Raw genomic sequence first — 16,158 nt, forward strand, 5'->3', positions numbered from 1 at the left:
CTGAAGACAGTAGTGTAAGGAGATTATTTAAGTTAAATCACACGGGTTTCCATTGTCCAACAGTCAAAAGTTAAACACTGTTTTTTATTTATTATAAATCAATACATTTTATATAAAAAAAGAACATGGGGGCGTGAAATAAAAACCATTGTTGATGTAAACCAAACGGATCAGGTTATGGTCACCCTCTTTCCACACTGGACCCATACCACAGACATCTGATTAGCCAGCGTGTTAACACTCATTCATCCCAAAAACACCCGAAGGCTATACTCAAGATCAATCAACAGTTTGGAAAAGAAAAATAATGTGATTGACATCAATTTCGCTGCAAAGCGTTGCAGGTATAGCGACTAAGCATGCCATTGGTTTTTGTGCAATCCATTACAACCATCACCAGCAGCTGTCAACATTATTTGTGAAGTGCACATCATTTATTTTTTTTTGTACAGAAGTTTGTGGACTTAAAGATTCTTAAACTACTGACAGTAATAAGCTTGTGTGGCACCCAATCCAACGGTCCTGAACGTAATGCGGGTTTGGGCATCGTCTACTGACAAATGACAAGACCTGTAGATTTAGCCGATTTGTTGTGTTAGACTTCCTAAAATGAGCTCGACAAGGCATCTGAGATAAAGCCAGCATCATTGTGTTGTACACACTTAACTGCTTCTTGAAAATAGGTGGACATCAAAATGGTAGACTGTCGAGGTCAAAAGGAAGCAAAGCCAGCTGCTTAAACAAGCTAAGCTGCTTGCTGCAATAGTTGCACTCAAAAACACTCAACACAGAACTCAACACTGTGGGTCCGTTACCATTGAAATCAAGTTGAATTATAAATGATATTACAACTTTAAAAACAAAATGCCCTTGCGACAGAATTGTAATCCATTACTGTTGCCCTTGCATTTGCAGGCCAACAGTGAAGGCAATATAAATGCAACCAATTCATCCTCACTGCACTGCAAGATAAAAGCATACAATCTAACAAGAGGAGTTAGATTAAGGTGATTTCACTGATCTTGACCCTTATGGCAACTCATACGTTTTGGTAGTTAGAAATTATTTGTGGACAGGTTGCCAAAAAATTCCCTTCTTCTTTATTATTAACCATTTCCTTGTAGAATCCATATCAACAGTGTTGCCATGTCAAAATTATCTGTCTGTGTGATAATTGTGGGAAAAGGTTATGGCTTTCTGTTTGACTGATTTTAAAAACCAAGCTTTTACTGATCTAAATCTGCTGTTATGGTCGGTAGGTGGAGGCTAAAATGGACCACATGTCCAATTACTTAAAAACACACATGGGATGAGGGAAAAGTAAAATAACTTAAATAGAAGTGCTTAAAACATCAGTTCTTAGAGCCCTTTTCAAAAAACAAAAAATACAGTTGCAAAGCAGGAATCCCACCCCACCGGAAAAGGAGAGAGAAATGAAGAGCTGTAATGGTAATACTAATATTCATCCATTCATTCACAGATGTACAGTTCAGATGTAGATCATATCCTTTCCTGCCTTACAAATATTTCTTGATTCCTCATCAGTGCCCCCCCCAAGTCTGTGAGCCACGGCTTCCCTCTGTTTCAAGTCTATCTGTGGTGGGAGAACACTCTGTCTCAGTACACCTCCCCTCTTCCTCCTTCGCCATCTGTGCCTGTTCCTCCTCTTTTTTCCTGCGCTCCAACTCCCACTCCACAAAGGTGTCAAAGAGGCTGGGCCAGGCCTCGTCCTCGCTGTAGTTGCTCAGGTCAGGCCCAATGGCCTGAGTGAAGTTGAGGAACATGTTCCACGTGTCTCTTGAGATGCCCCGAATACTTGAGGGGTTCTCCGACAGGAAGTCCAGCCAGTGTTCCAGGATCGAAGGAGAGTCCTGAGTGAACACCAGGCGCCACAGGGCGATGGCGATTTCGCGCTGCAGCGAGCGTTGCCCCTCGTCAGCATCCAGGCCAAACTGGAAGGTGAAACGGTACAGGTCCTTGAAGTTCTCCTCTCCCCGGGCATCCAGCAGCATGACGGGGAACCGTGAGCAGATACCCTCGAGGCTATCTGCCTGGATGGCCTTGCAGCCTTCAACAAACTCCTTCCTGTTGACACAAAGTAAAGAGGACCCAACATTAGAACATTTCACTCAGGATGATGAGGCCCAGAATCAAAGAACATACTTATACAAATGTAACTGAACAGCACCAGAGCTAACTAGTAGCTATCTATCTATAACGTTGTTATACATTTTTTTTTTGTCTTTATAATGTTTTTTTTATTTTGTATTTCCAAACAGTACTGGAGGAGGTAAACAAGCACTTCATTGTACAATGTAGAAATATGTTGAGTATGTAACAAATAAAAACACAACAACACAAAACCTCACTGACAAAGGAGGAGGACTTACCCCTTGGAGTTTAAGGAATACATTTAAAAATGCTATTGAAAGCTATTCATTCTTTTAATGTATAATTGACAAATATGATTTTACTTGAGGCAGATATTCTTGTCATTCGAGCCCTAGACACTGTAGGCTTTCAAAGCCAAATGTTATATAAACAGCTTCAGTAAGCAGTGGTTGACAATGAAATATACTGGTAACCAGAGTGTGGTGTTGTCCAAAGCCTCTGGATAGAAAAGTGCTGAGTTCAAATTTAGGCGGGTGCGGGGGGCACCGACAAGTGAGGCAGCAGGCAGTCCTATTCATCTCTGACACTAACTGCAGTGGGAGTGTTGAACAGAGTCCATCCTGCATGGCCTCTACCTGACTGTGGGAAACTGTGTGTGTCCGTCTGCATCTAGTTGAGCTGTCCAGAAGTGCAGTGTCCACCATTTATTAAAGCTTTTCTGAAACTTTTACCCAAAATGCGTTGTTCAATTTATTGCTTTGTCAGGAATCGGGGCGACAGTCTCACACACTTGCAATTGGACACGGTGCATGGGCAGGTGAACCAATAGTCTGTCTTTAAACCATGAACTGGGTCTGCAATCTACTTCAGAAACGTGTTAGCCAATACCTTCATATTAGTACATATTTCTACATAGTGTCGGCATGGAACTTTGTGGCCCTTTAGCGGTGTGGTGTAAAATACCACTGAAATGAGGCCCAAAGACACTTATCACGTAGCTGTTGCGCACAGAGCAAATAGGTTTCAATAAACAAAGACACTGACATGATCAGGCTGTATGTCATCAATAATGCCTTGATTGGCTTTTTACGTCACTTACAATTTGAAGGGGAAATTGCTTTTTTTTTTATTTGCATATTTGCATTTATCACCAATGGCAACTAACTGACGATGCAGTGACCAAGTACGGAGTGTGGTGGACTAATAGCTGGAAAGGTGCCAGATCACTTCCTGGGCACTGTTGAGATGCCCTTGAGCAAGGCAATAAACAACTAGCTTCCTCAGGGAAAGCCTGACTACACCTAACACATCTCTCCATCTGCTTGTCTATGCATGTATGTGGGTCCAACCGCATCTCTGTAGGTTATGTGTGTGTGTGTCCCGTGTGTGTAAAATTAAATTGTGTAACAATTTAATTGCCCCCAGGGGTAAAGTTATTACTATGAGGACATACTGAGAATTTGCTATTTGATAGAAAAATAAATACACATTATTATGATTATATAAAGATGAATATGATTATATCACATCAGGCCAGACACTAATGAGATTATGTAATTAAGTCATCAGTATTGAGGAGATATCTGTATTAAAATGTCTATTTTTACTGTGGTAACTGTGGTTACTGTGAAGTAGTGCTAGTTCATCCTGATATACAGACACCAGTGACATCAACACGCATTCATTCCCAAAACTCCACCTTACCGTGTAAACTTGCACATGGTGGCTGCTTGAAACTTCCAGGCAAGAACGAGCACACGAAACTCAGCTGGGTCCACACACAAGTCATTACAAAACGTCTCCATGCCTTCCTCCAAGATGGCATCGTCCAGTTCATCCTTGTAGCAGCAGAACAGCTCCTCAATGCGCAGCACTGACAGCCCATCTCCATCCAGACACTCGTCCTTGCGCGATTCCCCCATCAGTGCAGGGATGACGGGTGTTTCCACTGTAACCTCCAAGGCCTTGGTGCCATTCGACAGCTCGCTGGTGGTTTTGCTACATGGGGCACTGGGCTCTTCTTTGTGGCCCCCAGCACCAGCGTTGCCTCCTTTCTTGTGGTGGGACTTGGAGCCACTCTCCTTGTCTCCACTCTTACTGCCGAGTGAGGACGTCGGATTCTTACACTTGGTGACACACTGACCCATGTCTTTCTCCCTGGTCCCTTGTCGGTCTTTCCTCCTCACCTTCAGTCCCCGTCCGAACCACCTAGACGCCTCTTCTCTGGCCCTGCGAGACGTCTCAACATACCCTCAGGCCTGAGGTAAAGAACAATTTAAAACATTTAATTGTCGTAAGGTGCAGCTCTACACCGAGTTAGTCTTGCTAGCAATCAAAAGGTCAAGATCCACATTTCTGAAGGTATTTGGTGAAGCTTAACCAAACTACAAGGGTTATTAAACATTGAAGGTCGAGAAAATACACTACCTGTGCCAAATCTGCCACGATTCACTGCCAGACTTAAAAATCCTAAAGTGTGAAGACCAAAGAAAACAACAGTCTATATGTATACATCCAATGCTTACACATTTCATATTACGGTTTGGGACGGCGTTATCAGCTGTAATTGCCATATGAGAGCAGTACAGAGCTACGGCAATGAGCTAGCCAGTGGGGTATGCTCACATGCAAAAATGCACTAAAAACATGCACAACAAAGCTAGGAGAAGCTCGAATAACAACACACAGGGAGGGAGAGTGACTTCATTCTCTGCTCAGGTAGACATTACTTCACTATATCATTGCATAGCAAATAGTTGCTGCTGAGAACTCCTTTAACTTAGTATGTAGTACCATCCCTGTTTGACAGAGGGAGTCTCACCTGGCTCAAATAGAGGCAGTAAACAGTGTTGCTGGCGAACTACATCCCAGCCGTAACGGCAGCAGACGGAAATTGCGATCATGAAATTGTCAACTTGCTGAAATAACAACCATAAACCAAGACTGCGGAGCTATTACTGTTGCAAATGAAAACTGAAAAAATACTTTCTTTACAACAAGTGCTATATTTACATGGGTCTTAATGTGATTAAGCCCAAACTCTGGCAGCAAAATGCAATGTAAAACGGTTTCATATTTGAAGTTATAGGAATTGATTACAGGTTGTTTTTTTACAGGCTTTTAAAAGTGCATATACATGCATGGAAAAGATAAGGGGAATGATGTCACACTGAATAGTAACATCACAAAAATAACTTATATGTTGCCACAGTGGTGACTACGGTTGTGAGTGGCAAGTAAAATTACTCGATTCACTGACAGAATTGCATATAAACTGAGATTTAGAGCAATAGATGCAATATGTAAAATCATTGTCTCTCATTTAGGTTAACTTTTAAAGTAGCATGATTTAATGTGTTCTGCTATAACATTTACACACAGAAAATGTGTGAGTTGATCAAGTGTTTGATAAATTATTTTAAAAAGCTGGTCAGGAAAAGTACTTACAGACGAACCCTCTGAAGGCATTGACCACGGATCAAAGTGTCTTTCTATTCTGCTCCATCATTGTGACCTGGACATCCGCAATGCTGAAAAGACATTATCTTGTCATCATAAGCAGAAAGTGATAGCGCATCAACCTGCAGGACTATTTTTGTCATCATGCTATGAATATATATGCAATTTGAGCAGTTTTCCTCGTCGCAGGATTGTACAATTACTGACTTATAACTGCAGAGAAGATGGTAAAAGGGGCTTTCACATCTCGGGTTGAAAAATAACAGTAGGTGTCCAGTAAGAGACCTCTCACATGGCTCAGACAGGCTTTCTCCTCAATTTGTTCAAACTCATGAGCACTGTTGTAAAGTTCACAACTACGACCTACGTCTAAAACCAGCTTTTACACTCAGTGATCACTATTAATATTAATAATGAAAATGTATTCACAATTGGAGTAAATTGACTGTGCTGACCATTGAACTGGACATGTCGAGGCAAAGGTCTCACTGGCCCATTAAGACTAACTTCCCCCAGCTAACATCTAATGAACGTAGAAAACAGTTTACATTACATTGTTTAAGCATCAAGCTCGACATGCTATGGTAGCAAAACACTTAAGCATCCAACCATTCATTTATCCAAAATAAATAGATTTAGTCCTAAACTTGTGAGACAACAAAGTTGAACTAGATATAACGCGTGATATTTACAGCAGCGATATCAAGTCACAGTCTCGGTTAAATTAGACAGACGACCTTAACTAACGTTAGCTAGCATTCACGTTATTTTACCAAGTTACGTTCGTTGGGAAGAGGCGAGCATAAACAGGATCAAGTGAGCTTAACAGCACAGGCACAGCAGCGCTCACAAATGTCACGTTGACAAGTGTTTTGATCGCCGTTTACACCTGGCATTTTAAATCCGCTCTCTAGATTCAGATGGTAAATGTTATGAAGCGGTTATTGATCCACATCACCGCCACCGGGCCATTTAACGTTACATCCTAACTGCCTGGCCCTGACGACGTCGCCATAGCTAGCTAGCATCAGCTCGGGGAACTAAAAGTTAGCTGTCGGCTAAGCTAGGTGTTCCGAACAAGACACCGATAAATACCAGTCATCACCGTAAAGAAACTCACCTTTTTGTGGAAATTCAACTGTGAGGAATTTGACGTACATCACTTCGTACTACGTCAGTACAAATTAATTCGTAAGTTGGCCAAGGTAAGCGGCATACAACCAGAAACGAACTGAGGCAAACTCGTCGCGGCAACTCCGATTGCTAGCTACCTAGCTGGCAGCTGACAAAAAAAAACTTCCACATCAGTATCCTATTGAACCCTGCTGTTTAAAAGGAGATATGTGACACGTTAGCGACCGGATAGTGCTCTTGGATCCATTTCGTATAACGCTCGGTCTTTGGAGGGAGTTACAGGACCATCTCGGACTAAAGCACCAAATTTCTTTGTGCTTCCCCCTTTTAGTCATTGAGTGTAGCTACATTGTGGGCATTTTCCTGCATCACTTCCTCCCTGCCTGCCTACAAGCGGCCAACAGCTGATCTTCATCTCAGCGACGGCAACGATACGATATTTTAACAGGGCAATGTGCTGAAACATACTGAAAATAAATGGTAAAACTACAGTACACCGGAAGCAGAAATTACCACTAAATCAATAACTGAAATGCATTTGTTTTCTCTGTGAAATTTTCCAGAGACTAACCCTTTTGAAATATGTAAAAATACACAAAACTCACCTGACACTGTGTCTGTAGGTAGTGAATTATGGACTATACTACTTTCATTTGGTAAAACCGGTCTCAATTAAAATTATCCTTATGCTTGTTTTTTTTTTCCTTTTATTTGCAGCCTTCAGAAACCAGCCCGTGGAATACGTCATCACCATGCGACCAATGTGTTTCTTTTGCAGCAGCAAGTCGAGTACTGTCGCACTAGCCTCTCCTCCAGACAGAGTCGGTAGGTCAAGGTTTGTAATATTAAATAGATTGTAAAACATAATGTTAGCGATGACGTAAGTCGTTAACGTAAACGAGACTCGTGTTGTAATAAACGAAATGCACGTTCGTTGACTGCAGATGCCTTATTAGAGCTGTAGAAAGCTCAATGATAGCTAGCTTAATTTTGACAAGTGATGCCAAAGTATTGACATGTGTTTTCTGTTTGGGGAAACAATAATTAATACAAAAGCGCTAATGGCATTGTTCTTAAGACTTAATTTAATCTCAACACATAGTATTAATACCTTACAGTCAGTCATGTAACAAGCTATGTTTGTAAAAAAAACACACACAGTCCTTCGTTGGTTTTCATGACATCTAGTGTTAAATGCTGGGAACACTCAAAGCTGAATAAGAAACCCATTAAAGTGAGCAACTTTTCCCGTGCCCTAAATATCCGAGGTTCTTGGCATTATTAGCTAATAATGCTAACTAATTGTTATTTATTTTTGTTTGTTTTGCTCAAACGATGCATATACTTAAATAAATAAAGTTGTGTTTAATCAAATCACCACAAAAGTATTGAGATACTGAAAACTTTCATCATATGTGCACATTGGTTTCAAAACTGGAGGCCTATCTAATGCATGTGATACTGAAGCCTTGTGAATAACATATTTGTAAACAGGAATTGAGCTTCATACACAAAGAAAAAAATAGCATGATTTGTAATGTCATGTGACTTTATTGTGCAGGTAATCGCTGTTTTTGAGTCCCGATGACGGCCTCCTATCGCAGGACAGTGTTGTCACTGTACATGCGAGTGTTTCGCATCGCCCGTAGCTGGCAGGCACAGAGTGGAGTTGCAGGCGACACAGATACTGAGAGGAAGTACATACTTGAGGAGGCCTGCACTCTGTTCAGACAGAACCAGCAGGTATGGACAACAGAACACTCCCTCATAAAAATGAAAAAAATAGGAGTTTTAGGGCTAATGTCCTTTCCTCTGTGTGCTTCTTCTCAGCTCAAAGATCAAGAATCAATAAAGAAATGTATTGAAGAATGTGAAGCAAGGATAGAAATAGGTGAGTGCTTTCCATGTTCATCATCATCAAATGCAGGTAAAGAGCTGACTTTATAAAACATGTGATGCCTCCACTTTTAAAATTTGAATCGCCATTTATAACAGAGGTAATATCATCTAATATAAACGTATCTTGACATAACGTCCTGAATTTTTCACGAGCAAGCTTGACTATATTTCAGTCCTACTTTGATCTTCATCAGATTTGAGTGTTTGAAGAGTGGAAACCACACCCATATTTATACATAGTGCACCCCCATATGCAAACAAGCTGGTGATGGCAGGTGTGGTTCATCCAAAAAAAACAGTGTGATAGAACATGCACAAGCAATTAACAATTCAATAAAGTACATTAAAAAATAATACAAAAGCCATACAATTTTTATGTACTTCATTGAATTGTTAATTGTTTGGATGTTTTATCACACTGCTTATTGTTCGCATTAGCCACACCTGCCTCCATAGTTCTTCTGTTCAGCTCTTCCCCTTTAAGATTAGGGGAGCCATAATTTGACAACTACAACAAAAGTTTACATTCTGCCTTTGAAAGGAGTCAAACAGAGAAACGAGAAAGAATTATCACTTAAAACACCCCAGGAATCCTCCATCTTTCTGCCGATAGAATGAGCTGCTCCATGTAGGACCATGCAGGACTGCAAGCTTCCTGGCTTTGGAAGAGTGACTAACACTCTCATTTTTCCACAGGTCTCCATTACAGGAACCCATATCCAAGGGCTGTAAGTTCTTATCGTGTATTAGACAAATTGGATATTTTTCCTGTCTGTGTTAGTTACTGTGTTGTTGAGAAATGTAATTCAATTAAATGCAATTATTTTGTTCGCTGAATGTTCCCATAGACGTACCTCCCACCACTGGGTCTGGCAACACAGAAAGGCAGGAAGCTGCGAGCACAGCAGCGCTTGAGGAAGCAGGCCAAGCCAATTTACTTACAGTCACATGATGAGACCTGATGCTCACCATCCTCGCTCTTCGCCAACAGTTCAAGTTACGATTGGCAGGAAACCAGAGTGCAGTCACAAGCCGATCCCATGGGCTGAGTTGTTGCCAGCACTCAATGATACAAGAACACCATTGAAGGAAAAGCCATTTTCATTGTCATTATTAACTGTAAACTGCTTAAACGGGAGTCCTCTCGTGTACCTGATGAGTGTCGGCTTGTGTTTAGGAAGGCTGCCAGGGTGGAGTGACTTGTAATATAAGATTAAGTTGTATATTTTATTTATTTTTCTCTGTAAATTAAAATGTAAAATTGTAATAAATACTTTCACTTTCATAATTGTTAAAAAAAAAAGGTTGTCTCAAAGTATTTCACTTTAAGAATGTGTGTAGTTCCTCAGTATCTTTGAGACACACTCGGCAATGACCATATTCTTGCTTTCCCAGCATGCACCATTTAAGGAACCACCTGCACGCTGAAAATATGACTAAAACCTCAGGAATTTTGGTACAGAAAAAGTTTAGAGACACGACTAGTATGCAGTTGAATTTCTGAAAAACGGCGGACTGGGTGACTTAACAGTACCATACATTTTTGTCTTAAGAGACATCCAAGCACACAGATAATAACAACATGAGGGGGTTTCCACAGAGCTTTCCAGGGAGGCCTCAAAACAGGAACAAAGGGAATGAAAATACGGATATCAAAAATGTAGTAACGGGCAAGTTAAAGGTTGGAGTTAAATATTAAAGTAAGTCTATAATATGTGTTGTGATTTACAGTGAAAAATTATGCAATATTTTGCATTTGGTCATCTGTTTGGTTTACAAAGAAAAGGGGGAAAAGGCTTAGATTACATCTAAATGCTGTGTTTTATCAATCAAACGTGAGATCTTATGCTTTCCATGTCATCTCCTCGTCAGGCTCTGAGGAGGCTGCAGTAGGAAATGTAGCACGTAGAATATTAAAATATTCCAAATGAATTAATGAAATTAACTCAGAATATTATTGTAGTATCCAACATATTTTGATCTGTATTTAAGAGTGTGGGATATCTGGTTTCTCAGTTACATAATAATGAATCCAATGTGGAGAAAGAGCAGTTTGGTTTGCACATTGCCTTCAGTTCTATTTAGAAAACAGAGCAGAAAGGAGCTTTTCTCTCATGTACCTGTCGATGCATTCAGATGTTGATAACAGTGACAGTGACCTACAGATGGGGTCGAAGATTCATTCTGACTTAGAACTGAGAATGTGCTGAATACTGAGCTCTCTGTCTACTGACCATTTACTCATAATGTACCAATTTATTTGGCCATCGCATTTGCACACTATTACAAACAGGGACTTACTCCCCCACATTAAAAATATGCTTGTGCAATAAATGTACAATGAATATTTGTAAAAAAAGATGCCAATTTAAATTGATATCCCAAGAAAAACAATTAACATTCCTGGAAAGGCAGTAAAGAAATGAAAAGTAATTCAATTTTATTAACAGGAGTAAACTAAAGTACAGCTGCTCTTTCATTTCATGTGTTCTCTAAATTAGAAATGAGAAATTTTAGATTAAACCAGCTGGCATGAATGCTAGGGCTCCACTTCAATAATGTGGTTGACTTTACTGCGTTGGCTGCAGCTCAAATGTTCTTGAAAAGCCCTCTGTAGCGGATGTATTCTGTGGGGCCTAAATATTATGTTCTGCTCCACTTTCCAGCGGCCAGTGGAAAATCAAAAATGTGGATCAGCAAACACGACTTCTGATAATCTCAGCGGGGCACGCATTTCCAGTTCAGTATTGTTCTGTGAAACAGCGCTGTACAGTAAATTACTGACCTGTAAAACCCAGGAGCTCACAACCTAGACGTTATCAGATCATTCTACTTTCACTCTGGACTGGGTCACCTTGATAGCCTAGATTTTCGAGGTCATTTTCCCAGTCACGCTGGCCTGCATGCAGCCACATGATGGAGCCCAGTGGACGCAGTGTGGAGGCTGGTGTGCATCTTTTATGTGACCCGGTAGAATTAAATGTTTTCGGGTTACACATGGAACCAACGTGTCCTACATAGACAGCAGCGTGTCCTCCAGGTGCCGGGGCTGGAGAGAAAGAGTGGCAGATATGTTTCACTTAGTCACAGATCCTACTACGGCACCAAACGGGTGACGCACAGAGAAAATAAGGTTTGTAAAAGAATACTAAAGGGAGACTGTCTGTAAGGTAATCTCCTGAATGACAAGTGGTCAAACGAGGAGACACAGTGGGAAGCCGAGCCTGCAGCGACATCAGAATTAGCTAAACTGGGTTACCTACTAAAGTAGACCAGTAGGAGAGACCGTCATGATTTAGTTTTGGACATCAACACCAGTTTTTGGATGACAAACGTAATTAAATCACTAGTTCATGGGGATTTCTCATGTAAGCATATTAACTGAGTAAAGTTAAGAGTTTGGTTGACCAAAACATTTTTATCTTTTTAACATTTTTATGAATAGAAAACAATAAATGAGAATAAAACACCAAAACCTTGGAAAGGCAGCGCTAAAGTGTGCTATCAGAGCGAGTGGGCAAAGATTTAAAGCAGTTAAGAAAATGTTGAAAAACAAATCCCTACACTCTTTAGCCACCAGGGGCCACACCATACTAAGAACTGAAGCCTAATGTGGCCCAGTGGGTTCATTCCCCAGTATCATGACCTGACTACCAGTGTGACTGGACTGACTTTGCTGAGCATTTCGAGCTACCTGTCACTCCATCTTTCTGGTGGCATTGACTTTGATCAATACAACAAGACGCTTCTTGATCAGGAGTAAAAAAAAGAATCAGCTAATAAATCAGCAGTGAAAAAAGCTACAGTTATTATTCATTTCCATCTCTCCACATAAAGTCGTCTGAGTCCTCTGTTTGTTTCTCTGATAATTGTATCGACTTAAATCGTTGTCGGATGCACGGTGAATACACTCTGTTAAAGTGTAGATGTGCTCTCTCTGTTCTCGTTCTGGAAATTACCTCCATGATAAATGACTGTCCTCACTATAATTGACCACTGATGGGAGAGAAGCTGCAGCAGCTGCTTTAACATTAATGCTGAGTAGTGACTCGCTCCATGCATTCATATATAGCATTCCTGTTAAACAATTACTGTTCTTTTCTTTTTTTTACAGTCATTCTTGCTGGGATGATATTTCATTCATTTAAACAACAGTTCTGGGTTTGGTACATCTGACTGAACAGATTACAGGAGATATTACTTCTCCCAGTGAAGTAAATAGTATGAATAAGGAATAAGGAATTATGTCCACATCCTCACTTTGGAAAACTCTTTATAAATACTCTATCCAAACTCGTTTTACTTCTGTAAATCTGATGAACAAACAAAATCTACTGTTTACAAAACGGATGATATTATATCAGCCTCAGTTGGACTTTCAATTTAAAGTCCAGCTGTAGACTCTTACTTCTGTTAGTATATACAATACAAAAAAACACCCTTTCTAGTCCCATATTTTCTTACACTTAAAAATAATTAGCGTTGCAGTGACAACTATGAACAGATATCTGTTACGTTCTATAAACTGTCACTTGCTTCATTCAGTTATTTCACCTCCTAAACCATATATGGGCCATTTATTCCCTCATTCTGGGGAAGATGAACCGGTGCGGGCGGAGTTGTGTTTTAGACTTGTGTTTTAGGCGGAGTTGTGGGCGACTGTGGCTCAGTTGGTAGAGCGGGTTGGCCAATGTTCGGAGGGTCGGCGGTTCGATCCCCGCCCTGTCACTGTGTCATGGTCGTTGTGTCCTTGGGCAAGACACTTCACCCAGCTTGCCTTGTGTGAATGTGTATGACTGCTGTATGTTTGAGGTGGTGGTCGGAGGGGCCGTAGGCGCTGAATGGCAGCCACGCTTCTGTCAGTCTGCCCCAGGGCAGCTGTGGCTACTGTGGTAGTTTACCACCACCGGTATGACTGTGTGTGAATGAATGGAACCTGGTACCCTGTCAGAGCGCTTTGAGTCTCCTGGAAAAAAGCGCCATACAAATCCAATCCATTATTATTATTATTATTATATATTCAATCTTTAGTATTTGTTGTGCTCTCATATGGTTGTTCCTTACTGCTGCAGTAGCTTTAATTTCCCCCCACCATTAAACCATTAAATTTTATCTTATGAGTTTATGTCAACATGTCATACAGTATGTTTAAGGAATTTTTCGTGCTGGTGAGACATTTCCTCTAAGGGGCATTTTCTCTTTTTTTCACAATCCAAAAACTTTATCATAATGGGTCGAAAATGCCTCTTTAAAGTTTGTTGAAAATGTTTGGGTCTTTATCAGTTACTTCTTTGCATTTATATCTTTATCTTTTCTTCGATTAATAGAGTAGCACATCTCAGTAGGGTTGCTTTTTAAACCTAAAACAATGTCTCAATCATAGCGCAAATGGACAAATCTGCTGCATCATCTAAAAACTAAACAGGAGATTTAAGTGCTGAGAACAGAATTATACCAAAGGTTTGGAATCAGACTTCCTTTAAATTTATTCTCCCAGTCATGCCATATTATTATGTTTCAAGGTGTTCCACATTTGCATTATAACCTCTTACAGACTGTATTTCTGTTAAAACACTAAGTAAAAAGTAAGACTTTGTACAACTGAATAAACACGGTATCTGGCGATTTGTTCACTTCCCTGTCTGTACATAAACTTTCAAAATAAAAGCAGGCATGTGACCCATTTTTGTGGTGATGTCACATACTGAAAAACTGGATCATAGAAAAAAAGTGGTTCTTTTTTAAGGTTGTCTGCTGTGGACATAGATATTCGGAGAATCACCTGAGAGTACTGTCATTATGGCAATGATAAATAATCTTCAGTACAAGAAGAATACAACAGCTCCGGCAAGAGGAGAGTGATCCATCATCGGCCCTTAAAGCCCATCACTCTGTGTGCATTATTTAGGGGTTTCAGAGAGACCCTGGGGGAAATATGGTGGAAGAAATAGTGTGGGAGCAGGAAAAAGGGAAAATGATAGAGGAAGGAATAATGCAGGAGTTGGACAGCTAATGTTGTACTGTAGGTAATTAGATGCTTGTAAATGGGGAAATCCATCTCTTCATCTTGTCAACCTGCCTTAATGCTTTAATGTAGGTCACATTATTGTCTGTCCTGACAACACTCGAACCACCAATGAATAAATATCAAGCTTGTTTCCACTTTGCAATCTGGCCAAAAACACACACGATAGGTAAATAATAGCACTACTGTAATAGCATGTCAACTCTCATGAGGATTAAAAGGAGGAGACTCTACTGACTGTGACGTACTAAAATACTAAAAGCTATTCAATTCAGTTATTTTAGAGCAGTAAATTACTTTTAACAATTCCACAGCCATAATATTTTAGCAGCTCCAACCATTAGGGCTGTCAGCTTTGTAACGTTAAAAGCACAACTGCAGCTCTTTATTGCACATTTGATTTAAATAACTGTTAGTTTTTGATTAGATTGGTGCTGCAGTGATTCAATAACGAGCAATCAAGCTCATCAGTGTCATGCTATATACTACAATCACAGGCACTCAAGCTTTTTCCAAAGCTGCTAACATTTGAATACAGTGGGCTTGAAAAATTTCAATTATATCTTTTTCATAAAACACTAAAAACGATAGATGCATATGGAACCCTCTTCTAAAAAGGTGTATTTGGAACACTTTTTTCCAGTTGCCTTCATAATTCGTGGTTTGAGTTGACGTGGAAGTCAGCAGTATCTTGTTTTTTTTCCATAACTCATCTCACATAAAGGAGACGGTGCTTGTGAAGGTAAATGATCAATGACAAATGAAAAAACAGGAAAACATATCAAACATTGATTAGATGTTTGAAGTTGAAGTGTTATATTCGGAATGACAAAATCTAGACAATAAAAGGGGATGTAGTTTCATGACTAAGTGCTTAATTGCCCTTTCAGTGTGCCGCAGACATCTGTCTCATCTCCAGCTCTCTCGTTCACTCTTGCCCGACTCACTCTTTGTCTTTCTCTTTCCTTTTGTTTAGACTACATGTCTCACATCGTCTCAGCTCAAGTATTGTTGCATGTCTGCAGTATGGAGGGCGCAGACGAGTGCTGATGCATGCTTGATTAAACTCTGTCCACTGGGGAGCTACACGCAAAGTGTGTGAAGCGAGTGTCAAAGTGAGGTCAAGGGCGATGGGTTGACGATGAGCTTACAACAAAAAAGAAAATCATTTCTACATTTTTTAAAGAGACTTTTATCAAAAACTGTCACTTTCTTTTGTGCTTACAGTTTCTTTTTATAATCACATTGAGGACCACTAGTTGCTGAGTCATGATTGGGTCCAATAGAGAGAGCAGAGAGAGCACAAAGCCTGAGAGTGCTGTTTAGTATTTGACAACCAGTCATGTGCCCACAAATGTGAGCCAGTGCTCTGCAGAGGTGTTTAACAATGACTGGATGTGCAGATGTCCAGTTCTAGTGTTGGGTCACAGGGTGGCTGTTCCTGGGTAACTCGAAGAAGCCATCAAATATTTAGCTGGCCTCCTTTTCATGATCATGGTATGTAAACAAACATATTATCTGTGTGATTG

At 40.3% G+C, this 16,158-nt stretch overlaps 2 protein-coding genes across 2 annotated transcripts; one reads left to right on the forward strand and one right to left on the reverse strand.

Moving 5' to 3' along the window:
• Positions 1-58: 58 nt before the first annotated feature.
• Positions 59-4,259, reverse strand: dcun1d3 (defective in cullin neddylation 1 domain containing 3; the record flags this gene model as incomplete). The annotated part of the gene is made up of 2 exons (XM_084040085.1): positions 59-2,085; positions 3,817-4,259. The coding sequence occupies 2 exons, from the start codon at positions 4,257-4,259 to the stop codon at positions 1,542-1,544; spliced, it is 987 nt and encodes a 328-aa protein (XP_083896211.1). The 3' UTR covers positions 59-1,541.
• A 3,230-nt stretch (positions 4,260-7,489) lies between these two features.
• On the forward strand, positions 7,490-9,839 carry lyrm1 (LYR motif containing 1). Its single transcript, XM_084040103.1, has 5 exons — positions 7,490-7,530; positions 8,267-8,448; positions 8,536-8,596; positions 9,301-9,332; positions 9,453-9,839. The coding sequence occupies exons 2-5, from the start codon at positions 8,290-8,292 to the stop codon at positions 9,564-9,566; spliced, it is 366 nt and encodes a 121-aa protein (XP_083896229.1). The 5' UTR covers positions 7,490-7,530; positions 8,267-8,289; the 3' UTR covers positions 9,567-9,839.
• Positions 9,840-16,158: the final 6,319 nt, after the last annotated feature.

This window comes from Eutrigla gurnardus (assembly GCF_963514095.1).
Source record: "Eutrigla gurnardus genome assembly, chromosome: 22".
Lineage (NCBI taxonomy): Eukaryota > Metazoa > Chordata > Actinopteri > Perciformes > Triglidae > Eutrigla > Eutrigla gurnardus.

Coding starts and splice junctions, on each gene's coding strand:
- lyrm1 (XM_084040103.1), top strand. CDS start 8,290: ATGACGGCCTCCTATCGCAGGACAGTGTTGTCACTGTACATGCGAGTG. Junction 8,449..8,535: donor TGTTCAGACAGAACCAGCAG/GTATGGACAACA, acceptor GCTTCTTCTCAG/CTCAAAGATCAAGAATCAAT. Junction 9,333..9,452: donor GGAACCCATATCCAAGGGCT/GTAAGTTCTTAT, acceptor ATGTTCCCATAG/ACGTACCTCCCACCACTGGG.